Genomic DNA, 22,930 nt, shown 5'->3' on the forward strand with positions numbered 1-22,930 from the left:
CCTGTAGTGCTGGGAAAGCCCTGCAGAGCTGCTTCTACAGGGTCTGGCCTTTCGTGAGCCCTTTCAGCACAAGTCACAGCTCTAATGGGAACTTCATTAACTAAAGGCAGCAGCTCTGAGGGTAAGAGCAGACACCAACATTCTGGGCACGTGGGTCCTTATTTTTCCAGGTGAATAAATCCAAATCTAAAAGCTACGAGAGGACCGTGCTGGGTTGCCACCGCCGCCGCCGCCATCGTGCCAGCCCCTCGGGTTTCAACGAGGCTGGGTGACGCTCCAGAATGGGAGACAAGCCAATGTGGGAGCAGATTGGATCCAGCTTCATTCAACATTACTACCAGTTATTTGATGACAGAACCCAACTAGGCGCAATTTACATTGACGCATCATGCCTTACGTGGGAAGGACAGCAATTCCAGGGGAAAGCTGCCATTGTGGAGAAATTGTCTAGCCTTCCGTTCCAGAAAATCCAGCACAGCATCACGGCACAGGACCACCAGCCCACGCCAGATAGCTGCATCCTCAGCATGGTTGTGGGCCAGCTTAAGGCCGATGAAGACCCCATCATGGGGTTCCACCAGATGTTCCTGTTGAAGAACATCAATGATGCTTGGGTTTGCACCAATGACATGTTCAGGCTTGCCCTGCACAACTTCGGCTGACCTCCTCCCAGCCAGGCACTCATGCTGTTTCCTCCTCCCTCCTCTTCCAGATACTATTCACACTCCTCCAGATGCTCCAAATATCATACACAAATGAGCAGGACCGAGGTGGGAGCGGGCACAGTGCGCTGCTGCTACCTACGTATTGTGCATGATGTTTGGACGCTAGACTAGTTACATCTGACAGGAGAAGTTTGTGTTGTACCAGCGCATGCCTTGGAAAGACTTAAGTAATGCAAAAGGTTGTTTTTTTTTCGTGTGTTTTGTTTTGTTTTGTTTTTAATCTACTGACAAGTTGCTCTAGTAACCCAAAGAAGTGAAGGAGAAAGCAGCTGCCTCACCATCCAGATATTGATTTGTTCAGATGTTTCAATGCCTCATGATACAATAAAACCACAAAAATTTTCTTAAAAAAAAATAAAATAAATAAATAAAAGCTACGAGATGCCCGTTAAAGTAGGAATTTTCAGACTTGTCATGCTTATCTATTCCCAGCAGCCCCGAAGAAGGAGAGGCCACCCCCTTCCTTCTGGGAAAATGCCCTCGATCCTATTCAGGGAGATTTCAGTTTGGTCTTTAGAGTAGGATGTGCCTTGGAGAAGGCTGGCTTGATTTTGAAGACAAAGTTCCTCACTTTATCTCTCCCTCTTCTCAATCTGTTGTTTTAGGGTGAATTTGCATACCTTTCCTCCAATTCATTATTATGAGTTTGTTTGAAGGGGGGTCTCACTCTCCTATTTCCAAGTTCTTGGGAAGAGTGAAAAGAACTTCTTTTACACCCATGTGCTAGTAGTATTAGCACCTCGTGGATACTCTAAAATGTGAAAAGAAATTCTATTCTTATTTAATTTGTAATAAGACTGGAGTATCTACTTAACCCACACATTTTTCCCCTTCAGTATTCCTTACTACTACTTTTTCCTCAGTCTATTTGCCAGCTACATTTCCTTGAGGAAAACGCTGAACTCTGACCCAACTCCTTTAGTCTTATTGTTTCCAAATGGAGGTTATTCAAAGAATACTCTCCAGTAATAGTGTTTTTTTAAGTTAAATTTTTGTCAACAATCAATATTTTATTGAGTTGTTTTTTCTTGTTTACTAATATATATACTTTTGTTTGTAAATTTGACATAGTCTGGAAAAGATGAAAGAAGAACATGTCATCTTAATGTCTAGAAAAACCACTGTTAACTTTTCGGTAATCAACAGTTATTTGAGCCCATTTTATTCTATACCAATCAAAACTCTCTAGAATAACCTAGGTGTGAAGATAAGACTAGTACATGCAACAAAATAGAAGTGTTCAATACAGAATTCATTCATTCATTCATTGCCTTGGGGGAATGTACAGAAACATGCTAAACTAATCTAGAAGATTGATCCATTTAGGAACGTCATCAAATAAAGGTCATCAAATATAGAACATATTATCTAAATCAGAAGAGTGACTGATACCAGCAGTAGATACTATCTTTTTAGATGGAGGATGGGCAGTTCCTTTAATTCTTTGGCGGTCGGGAGGTGGGGTTAAAAGTTAAGATTTCCCGCCGAAACCGGTTTGGCTCAGTGGATAGAGCGTCAGCCTGCGGACTGAAAGGTCCCGGGTTCGATTCCGGTCAAGGGCATGTAACTTGGTTGCGGGCACATCTCCAGTAGGAGGTGTGCAAGAGGCAGCTGATCGATGTTTCTCTCTCATCGATGTTTCTGACTATCTATCCTTCTTCCTTCCTCTCTGTAAAAAATCAATAAAAAATGTATTAAAAAAAAAAAAAGTTAAGATTTCCCATGAGAAATGGGAATAATTGTGACCAAATGGTTAAGCTTCTAAATAGCATTTTACTAAGCAGTTCTGTTCATTTTCATGTTTGTGACCAAGACCCAGAAAAAGAGCCTAGAGTTTGACAAAAAATAAGAAATAACTAAAGTGTAGTAATTTAATTGGTAAATATGGTCAGCCTTTTTTCTTTCTTTCTTTATTGATGTGAGAGAGAGAGAGAGAGAGAGAGAGAGAGAGAGAGAGAGAGAGAAAGAAACAGCATTGACCGGCTGCCTCCTTCATGGCACCTACTGGGGATGGACTGGGCATGTGACCTGATTCAGAATCAAACCGTGACCTCTTGGTTCTTAGGTCAATACTCAACACTGAGCCACACCGGCTGGGCAAAGATACCCTTTTAAAAGGTTGATTTTACTATGGAAATTCTCAAACATATATTAAAGTAGGGAGACTAATATTATGAATCTCCATCTACCCATCACTCAGCCTCAGCAATTATCTATCCACTTTTATATCTCCCTTATCCCCCCTTCCTCAAAATAAATTATTTAGAAGCAAATCCCAGCTATTTTATCATTTCAAATAGAAATACATTGGTATGTACCCCTACAAAAGTAAAACGACTGAAGGAAGGATTCTGATGATTTATAAATCTTAGTCTCTTTTTCTCATCAGTGTTCGTGTGTCACTGGGCTTTGAATTAGGAAATGAGTTCTAGACCTGGTTTTGCCACTCACCAGCTGTGTGACCAGCAGCAAGTCACATACCTTTCTGGACTTGAATTAAGACGATCTCTAAGGTCCCTTCCAGAGACATATGGATTTGGTACAGGATCTGTTTGCTGTTTGTTGTTTTGGTGCAGTGCCCAGTTCAGAGTCAAGACCCTCCCAGTCTTCATTTCCCAGAGGCTGCTGAGTGGCAGAATCTTTAACTTGGAGCTTTAAGAAGGAAATGAGCCTTGAGGCGTTCCTTAGAGCCATTTTGTGTGGCCATCAGTATCTCACAACCTCAATTCTGACAACGTCAATTCATCTTATCAAGTGTTCTGTTGAGTTGTGATGCTGGGAAGGTTCAAGTGTTCCAAACAGACCCTCCTCTTAAAAAGGCCACTCTGAAGCCAATAGCTACAGAAAAGTGATGTTTACATTGCTTGGGGGGAGAGGGGTATAAGTTTGTCTCTTATGCAAGGAACTGATTGGTGTCCTGTTGCAGGGTGATTGTAAAGACATAAAGATACCCATTTTATAGGCAAATCAATGGAGTGTGAAATTGGGTGGGTGCACTTAAGGTTGCCTGGTAAATGAAGGATCAAGTCAGAAGTAGAATTTGTCTTGAAATTATGGAAAACATGCGAATTATAGAGGCTGAGGTTTAGGGGAAGCTAGGTTAATGGAGGAAACTTTGGGTGAGAAGAAGGTACCCAGCACAGCGGAACACTGCCACTGGGACCCTCACAGTGTGTGCCATAGCTTTCGTCGGTTTCCTCCCGTGGGTTTCACACGCCCTCGTCAGAACGAGGACCCTGTGAGGGGGACAAGCTCTGACCCAGGTTTCTGGCTGTTGCCAGCATCTGTCCTGCTCCTCCACGGCTTGAAGAGAGCCAGGGAAATGAAACTGGAGGAAGGCTATTTGAAAAAAGAAACCACTGGTTGTCAGCGTACTGGTAGAAGAATGCTAACAACTGCTGCAAATTAAAAATACAAAATAAAAAAAAAATCACCACGACCCAAAAAAGAAGAAAAAGAAGTACCCAAATGGAAAAAGCCTCCAGAATTGCCATTTTAAAGCACAAGCTCTAATCAGCTCTGACATTTGGCAGGGAATTCATTGAAGCTGTTGACGGGGATTATGGTTTTGGTGCCAGGGTTTAAACTGGGGGGTAGGATTAAAAGGGACCAAAGATGAGGTCTGGTATTTCAAGCTGAAACCAATATTCCACAGAGGGGAATTCACTGGGTTTGGGAGTTTGGGGTTGGTTACTGTACTCAGAAGAGTGCCTTCCAGCTGGTTCTGAGGAGGATCAGAATGTGCCTTCTTTGTAACCCTTGTGGACTTGCACACACCACTCAGCGATTAGACTCTGAGGCCTGTCCTTAGCAGGAAACGGTAAAGGGATCTGCAGGAAGCCAAAGCCCAGGGAAGGGAAACCCCTCCCTCCTGTCAAAGGCCAGGCCAGAGCGAAGATGAAATGGCACGTGGCAGACGTGTTGAAAGGGAGTGTGGCTGAACCTCGGATGGAAGTAAGGAAAAGGCATGTGGCTCTTGTTTATTGTGTGACTTCAATGTGGAGCCTGTACCTCGTGTTCCTCAGTCTGGAACCTGGGAAAACGCTGTTGCTTCATTTACAGGGCCAGTGGACTGTGTGTTTCCTGAGCCCCAGTAAGTAGCCCGCTAAGGGGACAACCTCTCCTTGTTTCAGATTTTCAGCTTACTCAAGGCCAGACGATCCAAAACTCAAGCTGAAAAATATCACCAGGAGAAAAGGTGAAAATGTAAATGCCATCCAATCGTAAGAAATACTCAGTGTGAAGGAGCAGAGGAATGCAAAAGCATTTTTGTTGCACCCAGTTCTTTATAACAGAAAATACTCTATTCTTGAGGAAGAGGGAGAATCTGTGATCCAACGGGAGAAACTGAGTCCAAGAAGAAGGAACCAGTTATCTGAAATCTGACAACATTTTCTTGTAGTTGAGAACTCAGCTTTGAAGTTTCACTTCCTGAGCTGGGCTCAGTGAGTTATGCTACTCCTGAAGAAAAAGAAAATTAAGAATATTTTATGTGGAAGGTGCTCAGTGATTTAAAAAAAAGAAAAGCTGTACCTAGCTCCTTATCTCATCAACAGTACACTGGACTCAATGCTAGCAATTTTGTGTTAAATTGTTACTTGAAGAAAGAGAAAAACAAACTCTACTCAATGCTGATTCTACTGGTTTAATGGAAAAAAATTTCTAACAGGCAATGGCAAACAGCAGAGCTTTTGAAAACCCAGACCTGGGAGAGAAATGCTGTTTCATAATGGGTATGAATAGTTATTTGGCTGCCTTTTTTTTTTTTTTTTTCTCAATCTTTCTGGTTTTTTGATGTGGATCTCTTTCTATTTGTTCAGGAAATTATGACGTGAACTCTGGGCAGGGTCTGCGGTTTTAGAACCCTTTCTAAAAGGGACAGAGAGCACCTTCTGCATTTCCTAACTCTGGGGTTGATGTGCAAGCGGCAGAGCTTTGGAAGGCTGGTCACGATGCAGGTGCTTCTCCCATGCAGTCGGCTGGTCCTGGCTCTCGCCCTCGTCCTGATTTTGGACTCTTCAGTTCACGGTAAGCCCCAGGACTCTCTCCTTCATTCTCCTGCAATCTTCTGTGTAAGCCCCAGGGTCCACACATCATTATATTCACTTTAAAGTACAGGATGCATTATATTGTGGGAAAGTAGGCAAAGGAAGAGGATTTTTGGTGACTGAACTTCTTAGTGTGCGTTTGGTTAAGTTTGATACCAAGAAAAATTAAACTCTCAGACTTGTAAACTCTTTACAATGACTGAAATGCACTATTTTATTTTTGGATGAAAATGTGTGGTTTATGGATTTTTTAAAGCTCAGAAAGGAATGACAACCTGTTGCATGGAGGAGGTGGCACTGTTGGGTGTTTTGGAGTCTCTACCCACCCCTGCATGTCCACGTCTATTCCAGTGGTGTCATCATTATTGTAACGCTGAGAAGTGCTAGTTTTTAATCAGAGTAAATTTGACTGCGTGTATTTTTCATCTTTTTAAACTTGGTTCTTAGCGAAAATTCAATTATGGATAGGCATAGTTCCTGAAAACCCTCTTAGATTTTAAAGAGAGACTCAGGAATTTTAGTATTTGTGCTGTTGGTCAGAGAAACATCACACCTGAAAATTTCTTGTTAGGTTTCTCTGTCATTTATGGTTGTTTAGTAAGACTGAAATAAGGTAAAACCTTGAATCACTAAGAAAACAAACATGTTTGTAAGAAATATACAATAGCTGCTCCTTTGGTAAATAAGGGATCCTGTCTAAATAAGGCAGAAGGTCATGGTAGAATTTATAGTAGAAAAACATTAAGTTCCCCTAAACTGTAAAGGAAATATTGAGTCATGGTGACACACATGTCCCGGATTTGTTTCTTTGCATCTTGTTTTTACTTCTGATGAAAAGGAAGTCGTATAGCTGATCTCAGATACATTAATTATGTATTGGAAATTTATAAAATCATTTTTTCTTGTTATGCAATTATTGAGAACAAAAGCAAGCAATGTTGCTGAAGCTTTCCCACTGATCTATAGATTTTTTTTAAGTGTTAAACATTGTTAGTTGTAGGGAACAGGCTTTGACTTGGGCCTTTTAGGGAATATCTTTAGCTTGATGCATAAGTCCATGTGTTCTTGCAAGATCCAGAGCAGAAAGGTCCATGTTTGTTGCACCGACTGTAGTGATCAGTGGTGCTGGGTTTTTCCCTGGCCAGAGCTACAGACGTCTTTACATCTTCAAAATTTCCCAGAAATGGCATGTTCCCCACCAAGGTTCACCAGGTTAACTAGAATTAAAACAAAAATGTTCCATGTAGTAGGTATTCATCAAAAAGAAGTGAAGAAAGAAAGAAACCATTATGGGATTGTATAAAGTACTAGCATTTATGTCATCACCTGGTAGGTTTAGCTCTTTGTTGGAAAAGAAACCAAAAGAGAGAAAATGAATGAATTGAAAAACTAGGGTTTTTCCAAAGGAGAAGTTGGAATGAAAGGTTTGTGCTCACTTCTGAATAAGAAGAGAAATAGCCCTAACCGGTTTGGCTCAGTGGATAGAGCGTCAGCCTGCAGACTGAAGGGTCCCAGGTTCGATTCCGGTCAAGGGCATGTACCTTGTTTGCGGGCACATCCCCAGTGGGAGGTGTGCGAGAGGCAGCTGATCGATGTTTCTCTCTCATTGATGTTTCTAACTCTCTATCCCTCTCCCTTCCTCTCTGTAAAAAAATCAATAAAATACATTTAAAGAAAAAAAAAAGAGAGAAGTAGATGCCCACCCATGGTGACATGGTGAGTGAGCCACATGATGCCAGATATGATTCGATAGCATCCTTTCCCCCCTTAACCCATTGGTTTGACTGAACTGATCAAATTAACTAGCCTTTTGGCCTGCTCTTACTGAACATATTCAAAACATCTTAGGTTACTGTATTAGTGTGCGAGGGCTGCCAGAACAAAGCACCACAGACTGGTGGTTTAAACAACAGAAATTTATTTCCCCACAGCTCTGGAGGCCGGAAGTCCAAGATCAAGGTGCCGGCAGGGTTGACTTAATTTTGCAGCCTCTCTCATTGGCTTCTAGCTGGCTGTCTTCTATCTGTACCTTTATATGGTCCTTTGTATATGTCTGTGTTCCAATCTCCTCTTCTTTTAAGGACACAAGCCATATTGGATTAGGGATCATCCATATGACCTCATTTTTCTTTAATTACCCCCTTTTAAGGCCCTATCTCCAAAGACAGCCCCATTCTGAGGTCCTGAGAGTTAGGACTTCAACAGATGAATTGGGGGGGGGGGGGTTGGGAAGAGAGACATAATTCAGCCCATATCAGTTACTATAAGTCATACCCAAGTAAAGACATGGTGTACAACTGTCTACAGAGTCAAAGCAATGGAAGTTTGGCAATGTGTGGGAGACCCTGGAGACCACAGACGGCTCTCCAGGGTCTCCCACACATTTTAATGTTGAGCTCCAGGGGGTTATTGATGAGGCCTGTGAATCCTAAGCTCTCTTATTGCCTCTCTTCTTCAAAGATGCCCATAAAGAGAGAAACTGGAAAATCCATGAGCAGGTATGGCCAAGGAGGTCAGGGCCAGACCACGTGTCCACTCCACACTGTCTCCTAGATCAGAGTAAAGATATTGATTCCATTCATGTGTGCTGCTGTTTGATTGTAATGGGTTTTCCCATCCATCTCTGGTAAATGATCTTCACAGTCCCTGTGAGGAGGAACTAACACCAATTTAAAGAGGGGAAAACTGGATCTTACACTCATCATCTCAATTGCTCTTTACATCAACCTTTTGCAAATAATTTATGAGACTTGCTCAAGGCCCCTTAGAACTAATTAATAGCAGAACTGCTCGTCCAATTTTAAGGTCAGCTAACTTTCTACTGCAACTTGGCTATCTTCTTGGTGTGTTAGAGATTTTCTTTATTTAAAATAAAAAATCTTGCTTTGACTATAGCCCTTGCTTTTAAAGTTCACCGCTGAGTTGAGGGACAGAGAGGGAGAAATGGAAAGTAAATTTGATACTTCTATAGCTTGTCAAACCATTCAAGGGTGGAGTCTCCTCTCCATATTGTAGAGTTGACTGGTCAGTAGGAAGCGACTTCAACTTAGATAGTGAGGTCTGTTTGAGTGCTGCCAAACAGTGAATCAAAATGGTCTTTTCTCCTTCCTCCCGTGGCAGTTTCTGCTTAAGTTTCTCTATCACACCTGCTGCAGCAAGTCCCCATTAAGAAGAGGATTAGTAAATTGTGATGATGTTGGGGGGAAATTGGTACTACAGTATAAAAGGACAGGTTACTGCAGCAAGCTATTTGCTCTGGTAATGTTCATTTATAGAAAGTATTTTTGGTAAAGCAGGACTAGTGAGAGAGAGAGAGAGAGAGAGAGAAAGAGAGAGAGAGAGAGAGAGAGAGAGAGAGAGAGAGAGAGAGAGAGAGAGAAGGAAAGGGATTCTAAATAAAAATCATTCTTCTCCCTGGAATCCATGACAAAATCAACCAGCAGATCCAGTAAGTGGGGCCTTTTAGGAAGATAATATTTCAGTACAAGAGCATACTTCCCTTTATTTTTTAAAATATGGTAATCATAAAATATTTCTCTCAAGTAAGAGAGAGTCAAGATACTCCTACAACATTAGGGGCTGAATCTGTCGAATTTTCACATCCTGCCAACTCCTTTGAATAGACATGTCAGGAACTACGGTCTGTAACCACGTTCCTTATTTTAAAGACATCAGTCCCAAATCAGATCAGCTTTGGAGTGTGTGTGTGTGGGGCGGGGAGGGGGTGACTGCTACCTTTGATTTCTTTATAAAATTTTTAAACAGCTTTATTGAGATCAAGTTCACATACATACAATTCACCTGTTTAAAGTGTACAGTTTCATGGTTTTTAATGTATTCACAGATACAGGCAATAATCACCATAGTCAGTTTTAGAACATTTTGTCATCCCCCCCCAAAAAAGAAACCCCCTTTATAAATTTTAAAAGCTGAGATTCTGAACTTTGGGGAAAATTTTGTATTTTAGATATTTTTTTTTACTAGTTTACCAAAGTTGCACGTATTTGTTATACCAGTAAAAAGCTGTCGTCAATCACCTGGATTCTTCCTCATAAAGTGTCAGTTTTACTTTTCTGTTTAACTTCCTATCTATGCAAATATTTCTTTGGCTTGATATTCAATGCATCAGCCACATGTAGAGGATACTGACTAGACCTGCTCTGTCCAAAATGGTGACCACTAGCCACTTGGGGCTTCTTGAAATGTGTTCAATGTGGCGAGTCCAAACTGAGACCTGCTTTCAGTGCAAAATACACACCAGATTTGAAGTCTTAGTATAAAAAAAATCAGTAACTTTTGTATTACGTTAAGTAATAATATTTGAATATGTTGGCTTAAATAAACTGTATTTAAGTGAATTTCACTTATTTCTTTTTACTCTTTAAAATATGGCTGCTGTACCTCAGTTGCAGGTTCATCCCTGCCTCAGGTCGGGGACCATTCAGGAGGCAAACAATCAAGGTGTCTCTCTCATGTTGAGGTTTCTCTCTCTCTCTCTCTCTCTCTCTCTCTCTCTCTCCCTCCCTCTCCCTCCTTCCTCCATTCCTCCTACTCTCTCTAAAAGTCAATAGAGGAGGTATCCTTGGGTAAGGATTAAAAAAATAATAAATAAAATATGGCTGCTATAACATTGAAAATTCATAGGTGGTTTTGTCTTCTGTAACTATTGGACAGCGTTTGTCTAGGCCAGCGATTTCAACCTTTTTCATCTCTTGGCATACAAAACTAATCACTGAAATTCTATGGCACACAAAAAACATATATTCTATTTTTTGCTAATCTGACCAAAAATGGGTATAATTTTGATTCATTCACACTGGACAGCTATTGTTGTGTTGGCGGTTGTCATTTTTAAATATGACAATCTAAGGGAAAAGTGGTCAGTGTCCCTGACTAAATAGTCAGGTATTGCATGTTTAAAGAATTCTTGGCCCTGGCCTGGTAGCTCCGTTGGTTGGAGCATCAACTAGATGCACCAAAGATGCACCAAGGTTTCGGGTTTGATCCCCAAGTAGGGGCACATGCAGGAGATAACCAGTGAATGAATGAGTGAGTAAAAGAACAGATTGATGTTTCTCTCTCTCTCTCCCTTCCTCTCTTTCTCTCTCAAATCAATAAAAAAGTAAAAAAAATAAAAGAATAAAATAAAGTAAAGTAAAAGTTAAAAAAAAAAAAAATGTTGCTGCACACCAGCGTGCCTGCTGCTACAGTGGTTGAAAATCACCGGTCTGACAACATAGGGTGTGAAGACAGCACCCTCTGCTGGAGAAGATGTTGGATTTTTTTTTTTTTTTTTTTTTTTTTTTATCCCACCTACAAGCTTAGGCTTCTAAGTAGTACATAATTAGATTCCAAATTTAGGCTGCTTCAGGAAAGAACCAGAGGAGAAAGAAAGGGTGAAAATGTATTAACTACCTACCATATGCAAAGGCTTGTGATAGATATTTTCACATACATTTGTCTTACTTAAACAGGAACTCTTTGGGGCACTATTCACACTTGAAAGATGAGAAATTGAGAATCAGAGAGGCATTAAATGGTAGAACAGTAATTTAAATTCTGGTCTCTATACAAGCTATTCTCTATCAGAGCTCGGTCATTGTTGTTCTCCTAAGCAGAGAAACTAGAACTTAAAGAGCTCTGACCATGTGCTATCCTAAACACTTAATATTTACATCTCATTATTAGATCTACTACTTTTCCCATTTTATGGATGAGGCAATTGAGGCATAGGGAGGTTAAGTAGATCAAGGTCACACAGCTGGTAAAGGGCAGACATTGTGATGTCGTCTTGCTACGTGACCCCCAGCCTCCAGGCAGTGACAGAGCTAACTATATTTATTTATTTATTTATTTATTTACTTATTTATTTATTTATGTATTTATTTATTTAAAAATCTTTATTGTTGAAAGTATTACATATGTCCCCTTCTTCCCTCCAACCCATTTTAAATGATTAGCTGTCCCAGACCAGACATTGTATTTATGAACCATGGGAAAGATTGTGATAGACTAGCATTTCAGAAGGAAAGGAGGGAGGAAGGAAGGGAAAGAAAGAAAAAAAGAAAAGAATAGTTTTTTTTCTACATTAGAGTCTTTTGTTTATAATTTTAAAGAAATATTGTTTATTACAGCAATTTAGAAAATTAAATGAGGAAAAAAATCACCAGAGTCTACCACTAGTTATTTTTGTGTATTTTCTCCCATCTCCCCCCATATCTGTTTCTGTGGTTTCCTTAACCGTTATGTATATAAACAACTATTATGCATCACAGTGGCATTCTGCTTTTCCCCTCATTTTAAAATAGAGGTTTTCCTAGGATGTTACATAGTCTTTTCCCTAACTAACTACTTTTTTACCACTTGGTTAACATTCTTTCATATGAATGCCAAAGAATTTATTTGAGCATTTTCTATTGTTTTGATTATATTTTCCTATTTTGAATAATACTAAGGTGGACAATTTCATGTATCTTTTGTATTTTACCTATTCCTCTATTTCCCTATTGATACATGTAAATATGTATCATATATATCTTAATGATATAATAACTTGGCAGTGTTGTATTTATAAAATGAATCAGAAATACTAGCTAGAAAAAAGTTGAGGACAGAGACAATTGTCATGAGAAAAAGGGACATAATGATGAAGAGGATGTTTTGAAAGCGTTCAGTGGTTCTGCAGTCTTTTGGGAACAAAGTTCTTGGCCATCCTATCGAGATGTAAGGGGAACGTGACCTCAGAAGAGGCTCCACTTTTCAACCTCTGATAGTGCTGTCAGAAGAGAATGGGACACAACTTGTGCATATGCTCCTAGGAACACAGATATCCAGGAGGAAGAAAAGCAGAACTCCAAAATCCACGTTCTCTGGGGCATTGGGAAATGAGATTAGCAGTAATTTCCCTTTCTTTTGTTTGCTACTTTTTTTAAAAATTGATTTCAGAGAGGAAGGGAGAGGGAGAGAGAGAGATAGAAACATCAATAATGAGAGAGAATCATTGATCGGCTGCCTCCTGCACGACCCCCAGTAGAGGGGAGTGAGCCCGCAACCTAGGCATGTGCCCTTATATGGAATCGAACTTGGGATCTTTCATTTCGAGGCTGAGGCTCTATCCACTGAGCCAAACCAGCCAGGGCATGCTTGCTACATTTTTTCAAAGTTTTCTATTATGAACACATATTCCTTTTTCAAGATAAATGCTATTTTTAAGAATTGCAACAAAAGCAGTCTAGATGTAAGAAATATTCAGGTAGACTCCATTTCTAAGAGAGTGTACTATGAAAGCTAGAGACCCTTGTTGACTAGTCCCTGAGTTAAAACAAAGTCAGGAGATCTTTTGACAAGTGGCTGTGTGAGTCCATTTATAGAAAATTCTAGAAAATACAGACTAATCTATAATGACAGAAAGCAGATTAATGGTAGTGGGGTGGTGAGAGGGAATCAGAAGGAGGGAGGAAGAGGGGCAGGATTAGAAAGGGCCAAGAAAACTTTGGGGTATGTTAGATATATTCATACTCTTGACTGTAGTGATGGTTTCATGGGAGCATACATATATCAAAACATTAAATTGTGCCGAAACCGGTTTGGCTCAGTGGACAGAGCGTCGGCCTGCGGACTGAAGGGTCCCGGGTTCGATTCCGGTCAAGGGCATGTACCTTGGTTGCGGGCACATCCCCAGTGGGGGGTGTGCAGGAGGCAGCTGATCGATGTTTCTCATCGATGTTTCTAGCTCTCTATCCTTCTCCCTTCCTCTAAAAAAAAAAAAAAAAAAACACATTAAATTGTACACTTTAAATATGTACAGCTTACTTATGTCATTCCCACCTTAATGAAGCTCTTAAAAATTAATTTTGAAAACAACACATACCCACGTGGCTCAAAAATCTAAAGGTTCACAAGGAGACGCAGTGAAAAGCCAGTGTCCTTCCTTCCACAGTCTTTCAGCCACCAATTTTCTCCACAAAAGCAATCAGTTTGTGGTGTGTCTTTTCAGAGGTGTTCCATGAACGTAAGCCTATATGTAAATATATTCTTAAAAACACAAACACACCTAAGTGGTAACACACAGTGCACAGTGTCTCCCCCTCCCCCTTTTTTTACTTGGAGATTATTGTATTTAAGTACCCAGAGAACTAGAGAACTGCTTCATTCTTTTTAAAAATATATATTTTTATTGATTCCAGAGAGGAAGAGAGAGAGAGAGAGAGAGAGAGAGAGAGAGAGAGAGAGAGAGAAACATCAATAATGAGAGGGAATCATTGATTGGCTGTCCCTGCATGCCCCACCCTGGGGATGGAGCCCACAGCCTGGGCATGTACCCTGACTGGGAATTGAACCAGCAACCTTTCAGTGCACAGGACGATACCCAAGCAACTGAGCTACACCGGCCAGGGCATCCCATCTTTTGCTATTGCAAAAAATGCTGCAGCGATTGTCCATAGCACTATACCTTTTTTTTTCCTTAAGTAGTTGTTGTTATGATCTGTACAGGACAACAATGTGCTGGGCTTTAAAACCACCTTTCCTGCTTTTCAAGAATTGTATATGTAAAAAAAAATTTAGGCATGCCCAGTCTTGCTAGGTGATTATTAGTTGCATCTATGTGAATAAAGTGTGTGCTTGGAGTGGGGAGGAGATGAACCTTTTGAAGGGTCAAGTATTTCTCACCACTGGGCCTCCATCCTTGCTAAATGGAGGAATGAAGAATTTATTTCATGAATTAATTAGAGATCTCCTATATAATCTCGTAACATTTTCATAGAAATTAAACTCAAAGGAAGCTATGACAGACTAGGATAGTCCAGCCTGCCTGTTCCTCTGTGAGGAGTAGCCTTGTTCAGCCGTGGGCAAACTACAGCCCGCGGGCCGGATCCGGCTGTTCTATCCGGTTCTCTTGCTCTCCCCTCCGCTCCTTTACTTTGAATTTATATTAGTTCACACAAACACTCCATCCATGCTTTTGTTCCGGCCCTCCAGTCCAGTTTAAGAACCCATTGTGGCCCTCGAGTCAAAAAGTTTGCCCACCCCTGGATCGAAGGGCAAAAAAAGAGGCCACGTTTTTAACTGCTTGCATTCCTAAGAGTGCTCTATGGCCCTAAAGAAATAGGACTCTGTAATATGTCCGGTACATACAATAGATTCCTAACCTTTGTGAACATGATTGGACTCATCTCTGTAAGAAGAGACAGGCAGCACCTGTATGGCCTCAGTTTTCCTTTGTGTAAAATGAAGATAATAGTACAAACATAATGCTAGTTAATATTAGCAGGAGTTTATTGTGTGCCTGGCACTATGTTAAGGTCTGTCTTTACATGCATTTCTCATCTAATTTTTGAGAGCAGCTTATGAAAAAGAGACACTGTTAGTATCTTCATTTTGCAGTGAGGGTTCAGGGAAGAGAAGGTTTCACAGCCCAGCAGCAGCAGAGCTCCGACTTCACTCCTGGCAGCTGGTCACCAAGGCCTATTTTAACCTTCAACTTTGGCTACTTTGTAAGGGTGTTGTGAGAAGGACAAACGGTATACATGTAAAAGGCTGGTACCCAGTGTGTGCTCCTGTCATATTTATGGTCATAAAATCTGTCCACACCTTACCTGCTACCAGATTTAGAATCTATTTAATTAAACATTTCTTAGTGACAGAGGATAGATTAGAAGCTGTGTACGAGATACTTATTAACCATGTGGGTTGCTTGCTTGGGCAGGTTTACCTGTGCGGAGAGCCAGGTACCAGAGGGTCCGCTGTAATCCCGACAGCACTTCTGCAAACTGCATTGATGAAAAGGGACCACTGTTCGACCTACTTCCAGGCGAATCCAACAGAATCCTCCCGCCAAGGACTGACCCCTTTTTGTAAGTGGTCTTGCTCTACTTTTACTTTCACCAACCTCTCTTGAGATCTTGGCATGGAGGTGGGAGGGTCGTCTAGAGTGTTTTTCTTCAGGCTTTTGCTTTGGGGGTTTGGTTTTCACTGCACAGTACATGGTAAAATGTATTTGCTAGTAGATGAGAAGTGCAAGAACACGTGGTTCAGGTATTCTTTTGCAAAGTCTTTTTATTTGGGCAGAGACAAAAATTGAGTAAAAAAATTTGTGAAAATTATTGGTGGGAATATTTTTCACCAACAAGTATTGAAAATGATTGAACATTATTTTATTTATGTAAATAGAGCACAATAGATTCTAAAATCTAATAAAAGTCCATCAACCTCATAGATAAACAAAATGTGATATATCCCTAAAGTCTAATATTATTTAATCATAAGAAGGGATGAAGTACTGACATATGCTACATCATGGATGAATCCTGAAAACATTATGCAAAGTGAAAGAAACCAGACACAAAAAGCCACATATTATATGATTCTGTTTATAGGAAATGTCCAGAATAGATAAATACATAGAGGCAGAAAATAGATTAGTGGTTGCCAGGGGCTGGAGGGAAGGGAGGAATAAAGAGTGGCTAATAGGTATAGGATTCTCAAGGGTTCATAAAAATGTTCTGGAATTAGATAGTGGTGATTTTTAGCAAGAAGAAGACAAGGAAAGGAAGAATAAATAGACATGACCTACAAAAGAAAACCACGGCCTTGTCTGGCTAGCTCAGTTGGTTAGAGTGTCGTCCCAGTATGCCAAGGTTGCAGGTTTGATCCCTGGTCAGGGCACATATAAGAAGCAACCAATAAATGCATAGATAAGTAGAACAACAAATCAATGCCTCTCTCTCTCTCTCTCTCTCAACTCAATAATAAAAAAGGAAACCAAACCTCTTTTTGATCAAGTAAAACCTGCTTTAAACTTGCAAAAAAGATTCAGTAGGAACTCATAAGTAACAAAAAATTGAATTCCATTAGAATCCGTTATTTCAATGAATATCAAAGTTATCTAACATACAGCAAAAATGAATTATTAAAAGGATTTTCATAAAAGTATTAGTCCTCAGAGCTAAACCTAAAAAATCACTCTCCTCAAAACCAGGTAAATCATCATGCCCAAACCAGCTAAGTCCATAATGACGTGGGGGATCCTGGCGACCCTCTTTATCACTGCCCTCACTGTGTAGGAGATGACATCATCGCCACCCTCAGAATGAAGCTCTGCAGTCCTGTCCTGTGCTTTTACTTGTGTGTTTTTGTCCCTTGAGGCCTTTTATTTACATGTATGTATTACGTGCCTAGAAAAAGAATCCCAGGATTTCCCCTCCTGTGTGATTTTGTCTTGCTCCTTCATGGTTTTATGCCCACTGAGGTTGTCAGTACAATGAAACCAAAGTGACGGGACAGAAGTAGGTTGTTCTGCCAGTTTTCTAGACCTTTGTTTGCACATCAAATCTGGGTCTGATGACTCCACACTTGTCCAACCTGCCTGTGAGGTTCAAAACAATTTTCCCAGCTCTGTGGTCATCAATAATTTCAAATTCCCCAGTGTAACCATCCTTCATTATCACAGTTAGAAACCAGATGATGACTTTGGAGCATGGCCTAACAAGAACCTGGCTGTCGCCTCTTGGGAGCATAAGCCACGACAGTCATGCACCCCGTAAGGCATCACAGGAAGATGGAGGAAGGAGCCCTTCTGCTTTTGCTTTAAGTCCACAGCACTAACCTTGAACTGATATTACAGGATCCTCCATTATTTTAGGTCTTAGGTTTTAATAGTGATTTATTTAAATCTAAAATATTAGAGGAATAACCCAAATTCTTCAAAACACTTATTTTACACCATTTCTTCTCTCCTCAAATTTCAATGATTTTCCCTCTCCACAGCCAGTAACTTTTCTTCTCACTCTTACGAGTGGGTTTTGTCAAAGCACTGTGAATTATTAGAAGTTTTGTAGGAATTTTAAACTAGGGAAAAATGCCATCTAGGCTGTCTTGTTTATCCTTTCTTTAGTGGAAGAAAATGAATAAAAAGGTCTTTTTATTTTTAATAAACGATCCCTTAAGCAGTATTTCAAGTATAGGACTCTTATGCTAGTAATAAGAAAATTAGCGTTGTTTATATGAGTTTGCAATGGATAGATGTGGAATAGATAAGTGCAATGAATTACGTAAAACAAGTGTAGGCAAACATGTGAAAAGGTCTGACCTATTTTTTGTTTTAAAGCATTGAATATGGGGAATTTTAACTTTTAATTTGAATAATTAACTGGGTGGCTGCATTTATTTTCTTACATTAAAAATGTATTACAATTATCCTCCTTATGTCTCCAACTTTACTGTGGTTTTTTCATTTTTCTGTCTTACTTCAGAATGACGAGATTCCAGAACTTGAATGATGTCTTCCCTCTTTCTGAGGACTATTCTGGATCAGGCTCTGGCTCTGGCTCAGGATCTGGAAGTGGCTCTGGAGATGGCTTCCTAACTGGAATGGAGAGTGAATACCAATCAGTAGATACAAATGATGCTTTTTATTACAACTTTAAGCCTGTGCCTGCAGATGATCAGGACTTGGGTCAAGATGGACCAGAAGAGAATTTTATTATATAAAAGAGAGGGTTTCCCACCTTGATACCAGCCAATGCATTCAGTATATTTTGTGTACCACAGTTAAATGATTAATTTGGGGACAAAAAGTTTTATAGAAATTTTAAAACATCTGAAAAAGAAGTTTAAGTCTCATCAACTTTTTTCTCATGAATTATTAAAGCCTCCTTTATCTATACTATTGTCTTAGAAAATATTTGCACTTTCTTTATATCAGTATTCAATCAATATTTCTATGAATTAAATAGATTCCTCATGTCTATAAAATTGCTTTACAGAATAAATTATACTGTTTTTCTTTTTAAAAAGGAGTTTGAAAAGCAAATTGACAGGCAATATTTCATACCTAAGTCTTCAGGAACCTGACTTTGATCGTGAATTATAGATATGCCCTTTTTTAAGTGAACACAACAACAAACAGATGAAACACAGTGAATTTAAAGAGTGGGTATTTGACATGTTTTACAGTGTAAAGGGTACTGCCCTAGTATTACCATTGGATGTGTTTGCAGAGCTACTGGACATGGTTTGTTTAGAAGCATGATTGCTGTTTCAGTTATAAACTTAAGACCCAAAGTAAAGCACAGTTGTGCTCTCCATACCTCATACTGCTTTACCTTTTTTCCTGGATACCTGTGTATTTTCCAATGTTGTTCTATTAAAGCAGAAGTATAATCAAAGGGTTAAGCTGTCTGGGATCTCTTGTCCTAAATTCAGGATAATAATTATTCTTGCTCAGATATTTTATTAACAAAATAGAAGTCTAATTAACAAAATGTAAAATTTTTTTACAGTGAGAGCAAACTATGTTACTAGAATCAAGTCCTATTAAGTAGTACCGTGGTTGGCAAACTGCGGCTCTTTGGCCCCTTTAGTGTGGCTCTTCCACAAAATACCACGGCCTGGACGAGTCTATTTTGAAGAAGTGGCGTTAGAAGAAGTTTAAGTTTAAAAAATTTGGCTCTCAAAAGAAATTTCAGTTGTTGTACTGTTGATATTTGGCTCTGTTGACTAATGAGTTTGCCGACCACTGAAGTAGTAGATGAAGAAAACTATCATACTACACCAAGAGGGTTCTTCTTATCCGAGCACTTCCTGTTTTTTGGAGGCCATTCCCATTTCTGTTCCTCCTGGTTCGGTGGAGCCTGTTGTCATCATTGTCATGGATCCTGTTCTGCATCGTCCAGATCTCCTCTTGAGAACTGAGGACTTAATCTCTGCTGAAAAGAGCCACCTTGTCCAAGGCTACACCTTCTTCCCAGGGCAGCCTGTACCCAGTGACTGGTTGAGGAAGTGGCCCACATCTGGAGTCACAGATGAACTAATGTCAAAGACCTGGCTTCTAGGGGATGGGTTAATCAAGGTAACCAAGGGAGATCAAGGTAGTGGTCTCTACTGATTGGTCAGCACTAGGGTAGGAGGTAGTTGATTTGGGTCCAATGTCAGCCATGGCATCGCTTCATCTGGTTTCACCACTTTTCTGGGTCTGGGGCTGAAACACAATTGAGGTCTAGATGTTATCTTTAGTTTGATTGAAACTCTGTCTCTGTGGTCAGTAGACCTGAGGCTTTGTTCCTACAATTATTTGACGCCAACCTAGGCCTCTTTGTCTCGGGGGCTTAATGATTAAGGGAGTGGATGTGCGAGGAAGAAGGAAGCTGGTGAGTTGAATGAAGGTGTTGAATGAGGCCAGTTTGAATCAAAAGGAAAGAAAGGAGAAAAGGTAGTATTAAAGAAATAAAGTTTCTGCATGGTTACACCAATATTGAAGTATACTTTTGGGATACAGGTTTTAATACCCAGGAGAAGGTGTTGACATGCTGCTAGAACAGCTCTTAGAAGTTTGGAAAGAGAAACATCCCTTTTAAGCAAAGTAGAAATGCTAGAACTGTCTCGGCAGACAGCAGAAGAAGGGAGTCAAAAGGTTTAAGGAAGTGAGCATGCTAGAATGAACAGACGGTGTAAACCTTGAAAACCCACCAGATGACTGTTCTTCAGGAAGGCCAAAGCAATGAAGAGTATGCTGGTGAGAGAGACAGCATCTCTGAGCTATCAGTGGTAGCTCTCCTGTGAAGGATGGATTGATGGTAGAGATGTTACAGAACTGGATTCTCTAAAAGCAATGGAATGATAAGCTCCCAAAATAATAGAGGCCAGGTGGTAGTCCTCAGCCATTAGAAGCCAGTGGGGCAATTATCATAATAAACAACAAAATTAGAATGAAATCCAGGAAAGCTTACTGGATTGGGTGTCTCTAGAGGTAAGATAATGGTTAAGAGTTCCGCATCAAATTCCAACGTGTGTTAAAGAGGGTGGGGGGTTCCCCACACCCACCAGCAATTCTCCAAACACCAACTGGATGTTCCAGTTTAACTCAATTCTGAACTATCTACCCAGAGATAGCATCAGATTTCACAGGTTAAGGGCTCAGCCCCATTAAGCTGCTCTCCACTTCAGATGCCAATCACAATGGTAATTTTTCCAGTCTCCGTAATATAATTAGAGTGGACATACCTGGTAGTTAGCACAACTTCCACATTGCTTTCTTGACCTGTGTGATAGGAGCTATTGTAATGAGGAAGACCAAGTGAAAACTGGTAAAGCTAGCCGACTACCCATCCACCATAAATAAACAGTTCATCCTAGGGGGAATGTCAGAGATTAGCAGTACCTTTAAAAATCTAAGAAATGCAAGGATGCTGGTCCCCAATATGTCTCCATGTAATTCACTAGTCCAGGTCTCGCAAAAATCAGGCGACTCCTAGAGGATGATAGTGGACTATCACAAATTTAAACAACTAGTAGTTCTAATTGCCATAGCTTCAGGTAGGTGGTAGGCCAGCACTGTCGAAAGGAAGATCTCTCTCATCATTGATGTTTCTATCTCTCTTTCCCTTCCTCTCTGAAACCAATAGAAAACATATTTATGAGAGGAAGAGAGAGGGAAATAGAAACATCAATGATGAGAGAGAATGCCTCCCACAGGCCCCCTACTGGGGATCAATGCTCAACCACTGAGCCACAGCAGCCTGGCAACATTGTACATCTTGATAAAGGTATGGCTTAAACGAATTTATGCATTTGTCAAAACTGATCAAAATGAAAACTTAAGATTTGTACATTTGTAAGACGTAAATTTTATCTTTACTTATGTAAATTATACCTCAATAAAAAGGGGAACAGTGAGATAAAGCATTAAGTAAAGAACATTTATCATGATTACAGCAGCACTGGATGAAGATGGTAAGCAGGATGTATTCTATCTGGTCTGGAAGGTTAAGAGAAAAAAGTATTTTTCTACTTGTTTACATGCTTTAAATTCAATTTTCATTTTTTTGAGGGAGCATATTTGTATTTGATTATTTTTCCTTAACTTTGGCTGTCAACTCTGGTAGGGAAGACAGCAAATAGTTGCTCCTTGACACTGTCACAATTATTAATCTGACATTTTAGTCTTCATGAATTTGGATGGATGGCCAATTTTCTCCTATTTCCTGATAGATAGAGGCTCAAATTATATTCTCACCTAATACTTTTTAACCTGAACCTGGTACTTTTTTGTGTGAAAGTAAACACTTGTTAGTCACATTTTCCACAACCTCTTATTTTGCAAAGGGCAAATGTAGAGATGCCACAGTCCTTGGCTGGCAAGACGATGTACTTCTCACAATCTAGCTTTAACTTCCAGCTTAAATAGGTAAGTAGATAGATGGAGAACTCACTCAGCAGTTCTGTGGCTCCTTGCATCTATTACATTAGCACAGTTATTGGGTTTTGATCAGTAGAATAAATACTTAGTACAAATTGGCCTGTGGCGTAATCTTCTTTGCCAGCTCTTATTTATACTTAGCTTCCCCAGTATGTCTTTGCTGCTGCTACTTTTATTTATTCTCGTTGATGTGTTTAAATTTAAGCCCCCAGACTTAGAGTGGGTAGAAACTAGAATAGCTGTCAAGGTAATAGGCAAATCTTCTAAGTAAAAATAAATCATCTTCCTTTTTCATTGATAATGTCTTATTTCATGAAGATTTGCATTGTTTTTACTCTTTTTTCTCTCAGTTTAAATGACAACATTACCAGTATAATTATAGTTATGAATAATATGCTAATACCTAATACAACTTTTAAATAGTTTTTAGAAATCACTGCACCCCATGCAGATTCAATCTGGCTTATTAAATGTGCTTTGACCATAGTCTTATTCAGTGATTTTCAACTGGTGTGCCTCAAGATTTTTTTAAAGCATGCAATACCCAACTAGTCAGGGGCACTGACCTCTTTCTCCTTAGATTGTAAAATAAAAAAATGGCACAACGTAATAGCCATCTGGTGTGAATGCCCTGTCTTGATCATAAATATATCTATATATGTAAAACCCTAAGCAACCGGTCGACCATTCAACCTGTCGACCATTTGACTGGTCACTATGACGTGCACTGACCACCAGGGGGCAGATGCTCAATGCAGGAGCTGCCCCTGGTGGTCAGTGCGCTCCCACAGTGGAGTGCTGCTCAGCTGACCAATGGGTGCCAGTTGCAGGGCTCACAACTGGCGAGTGGCGGAGCGAGCCTTTCCCGCCTCTGTGGTAGCGCTACCCAGTGTCGGCAGTGGCAGGTGCAGTGGGGCTGGGATGAGCGGGAGTGGCGCAGCGCTGTTGTCCCCGGCAGCCTG

The 22,930-nt window shown here is 40.2% G+C and overlaps 2 protein-coding genes across 3 annotated transcripts; both read left to right on the forward strand.

Annotated features, from left to right (window-relative positions):
• Positions 1-281: 281 nt before the first annotated feature.
• On the forward strand, positions 282-758 carry LOC308233916 (nuclear transport factor 2-like; the record flags this gene model as incomplete). Its single annotated transcript, XM_080640907.1, has 1 exon — positions 282-758. The coding sequence occupies one exon, from the start codon at positions 282-284 to the stop codon at positions 660-662; it is 381 nt and encodes a 126-aa protein (XP_080497033.1). The 3' UTR covers positions 663-758.
• A 3,822-nt stretch (positions 759-4,580) lies between these two features.
• Positions 4,581-22,254, forward strand: SRGN (serglycin). Of its 2 annotated transcripts, none has more exons than XM_080642589.1 (4): positions 4,581-5,458; positions 5,546-5,753; positions 15,480-15,627; positions 18,025-22,254. In XM_080642589.1, the coding sequence occupies exons 2-4, from the start codon at positions 5,642-5,644 to the stop codon at positions 18,260-18,262; spliced, it is 498 nt and encodes a 165-aa protein (XP_080498715.1). In that variant the 5' UTR covers positions 4,581-5,458; positions 5,546-5,641; the 3' UTR covers positions 18,263-22,254. The 2 variants fall into 2 exon arrangements, with proteins under 2 accessions (XP_080498715.1, XP_080498716.1); XM_080642590.1 differs by having other exon boundaries at positions 4,609-4,690.
• Positions 22,255-22,930: the final 676 nt, after the last annotated feature.

This window comes from Plecotus auritus (genome assembly GCF_963455305.1).
Source record: "Plecotus auritus genome assembly, chromosome: 9".
Taxonomy (NCBI): domain Eukaryota; kingdom Metazoa; phylum Chordata; class Mammalia; order Chiroptera; family Vespertilionidae; genus Plecotus; species Plecotus auritus.

Bases quoted from the DNA above. Each gene is read 5' to 3' on its own strand.
- SRGN (XM_080642589.1), top strand. From the start codon at position 5,642: ATGTGCAAGCGGCAGAGCTTTGGAAGGCTGGTCACGATGCAGGTGCTT. The intron at 5,754-15,479 runs GTAAGCCCCAGG...TTGCTTGGGCAG, and splicing joins TTTGGACTCTTCAGTTCACG to GTTTACCTGTGCGGAGAGCC. The intron at 15,628-18,024 runs GTAAGTGGTCTT...GTCTTACTTCAG, and splicing joins CCAAGGACTGACCCCTTTTT to AATGACGAGATTCCAGAACT.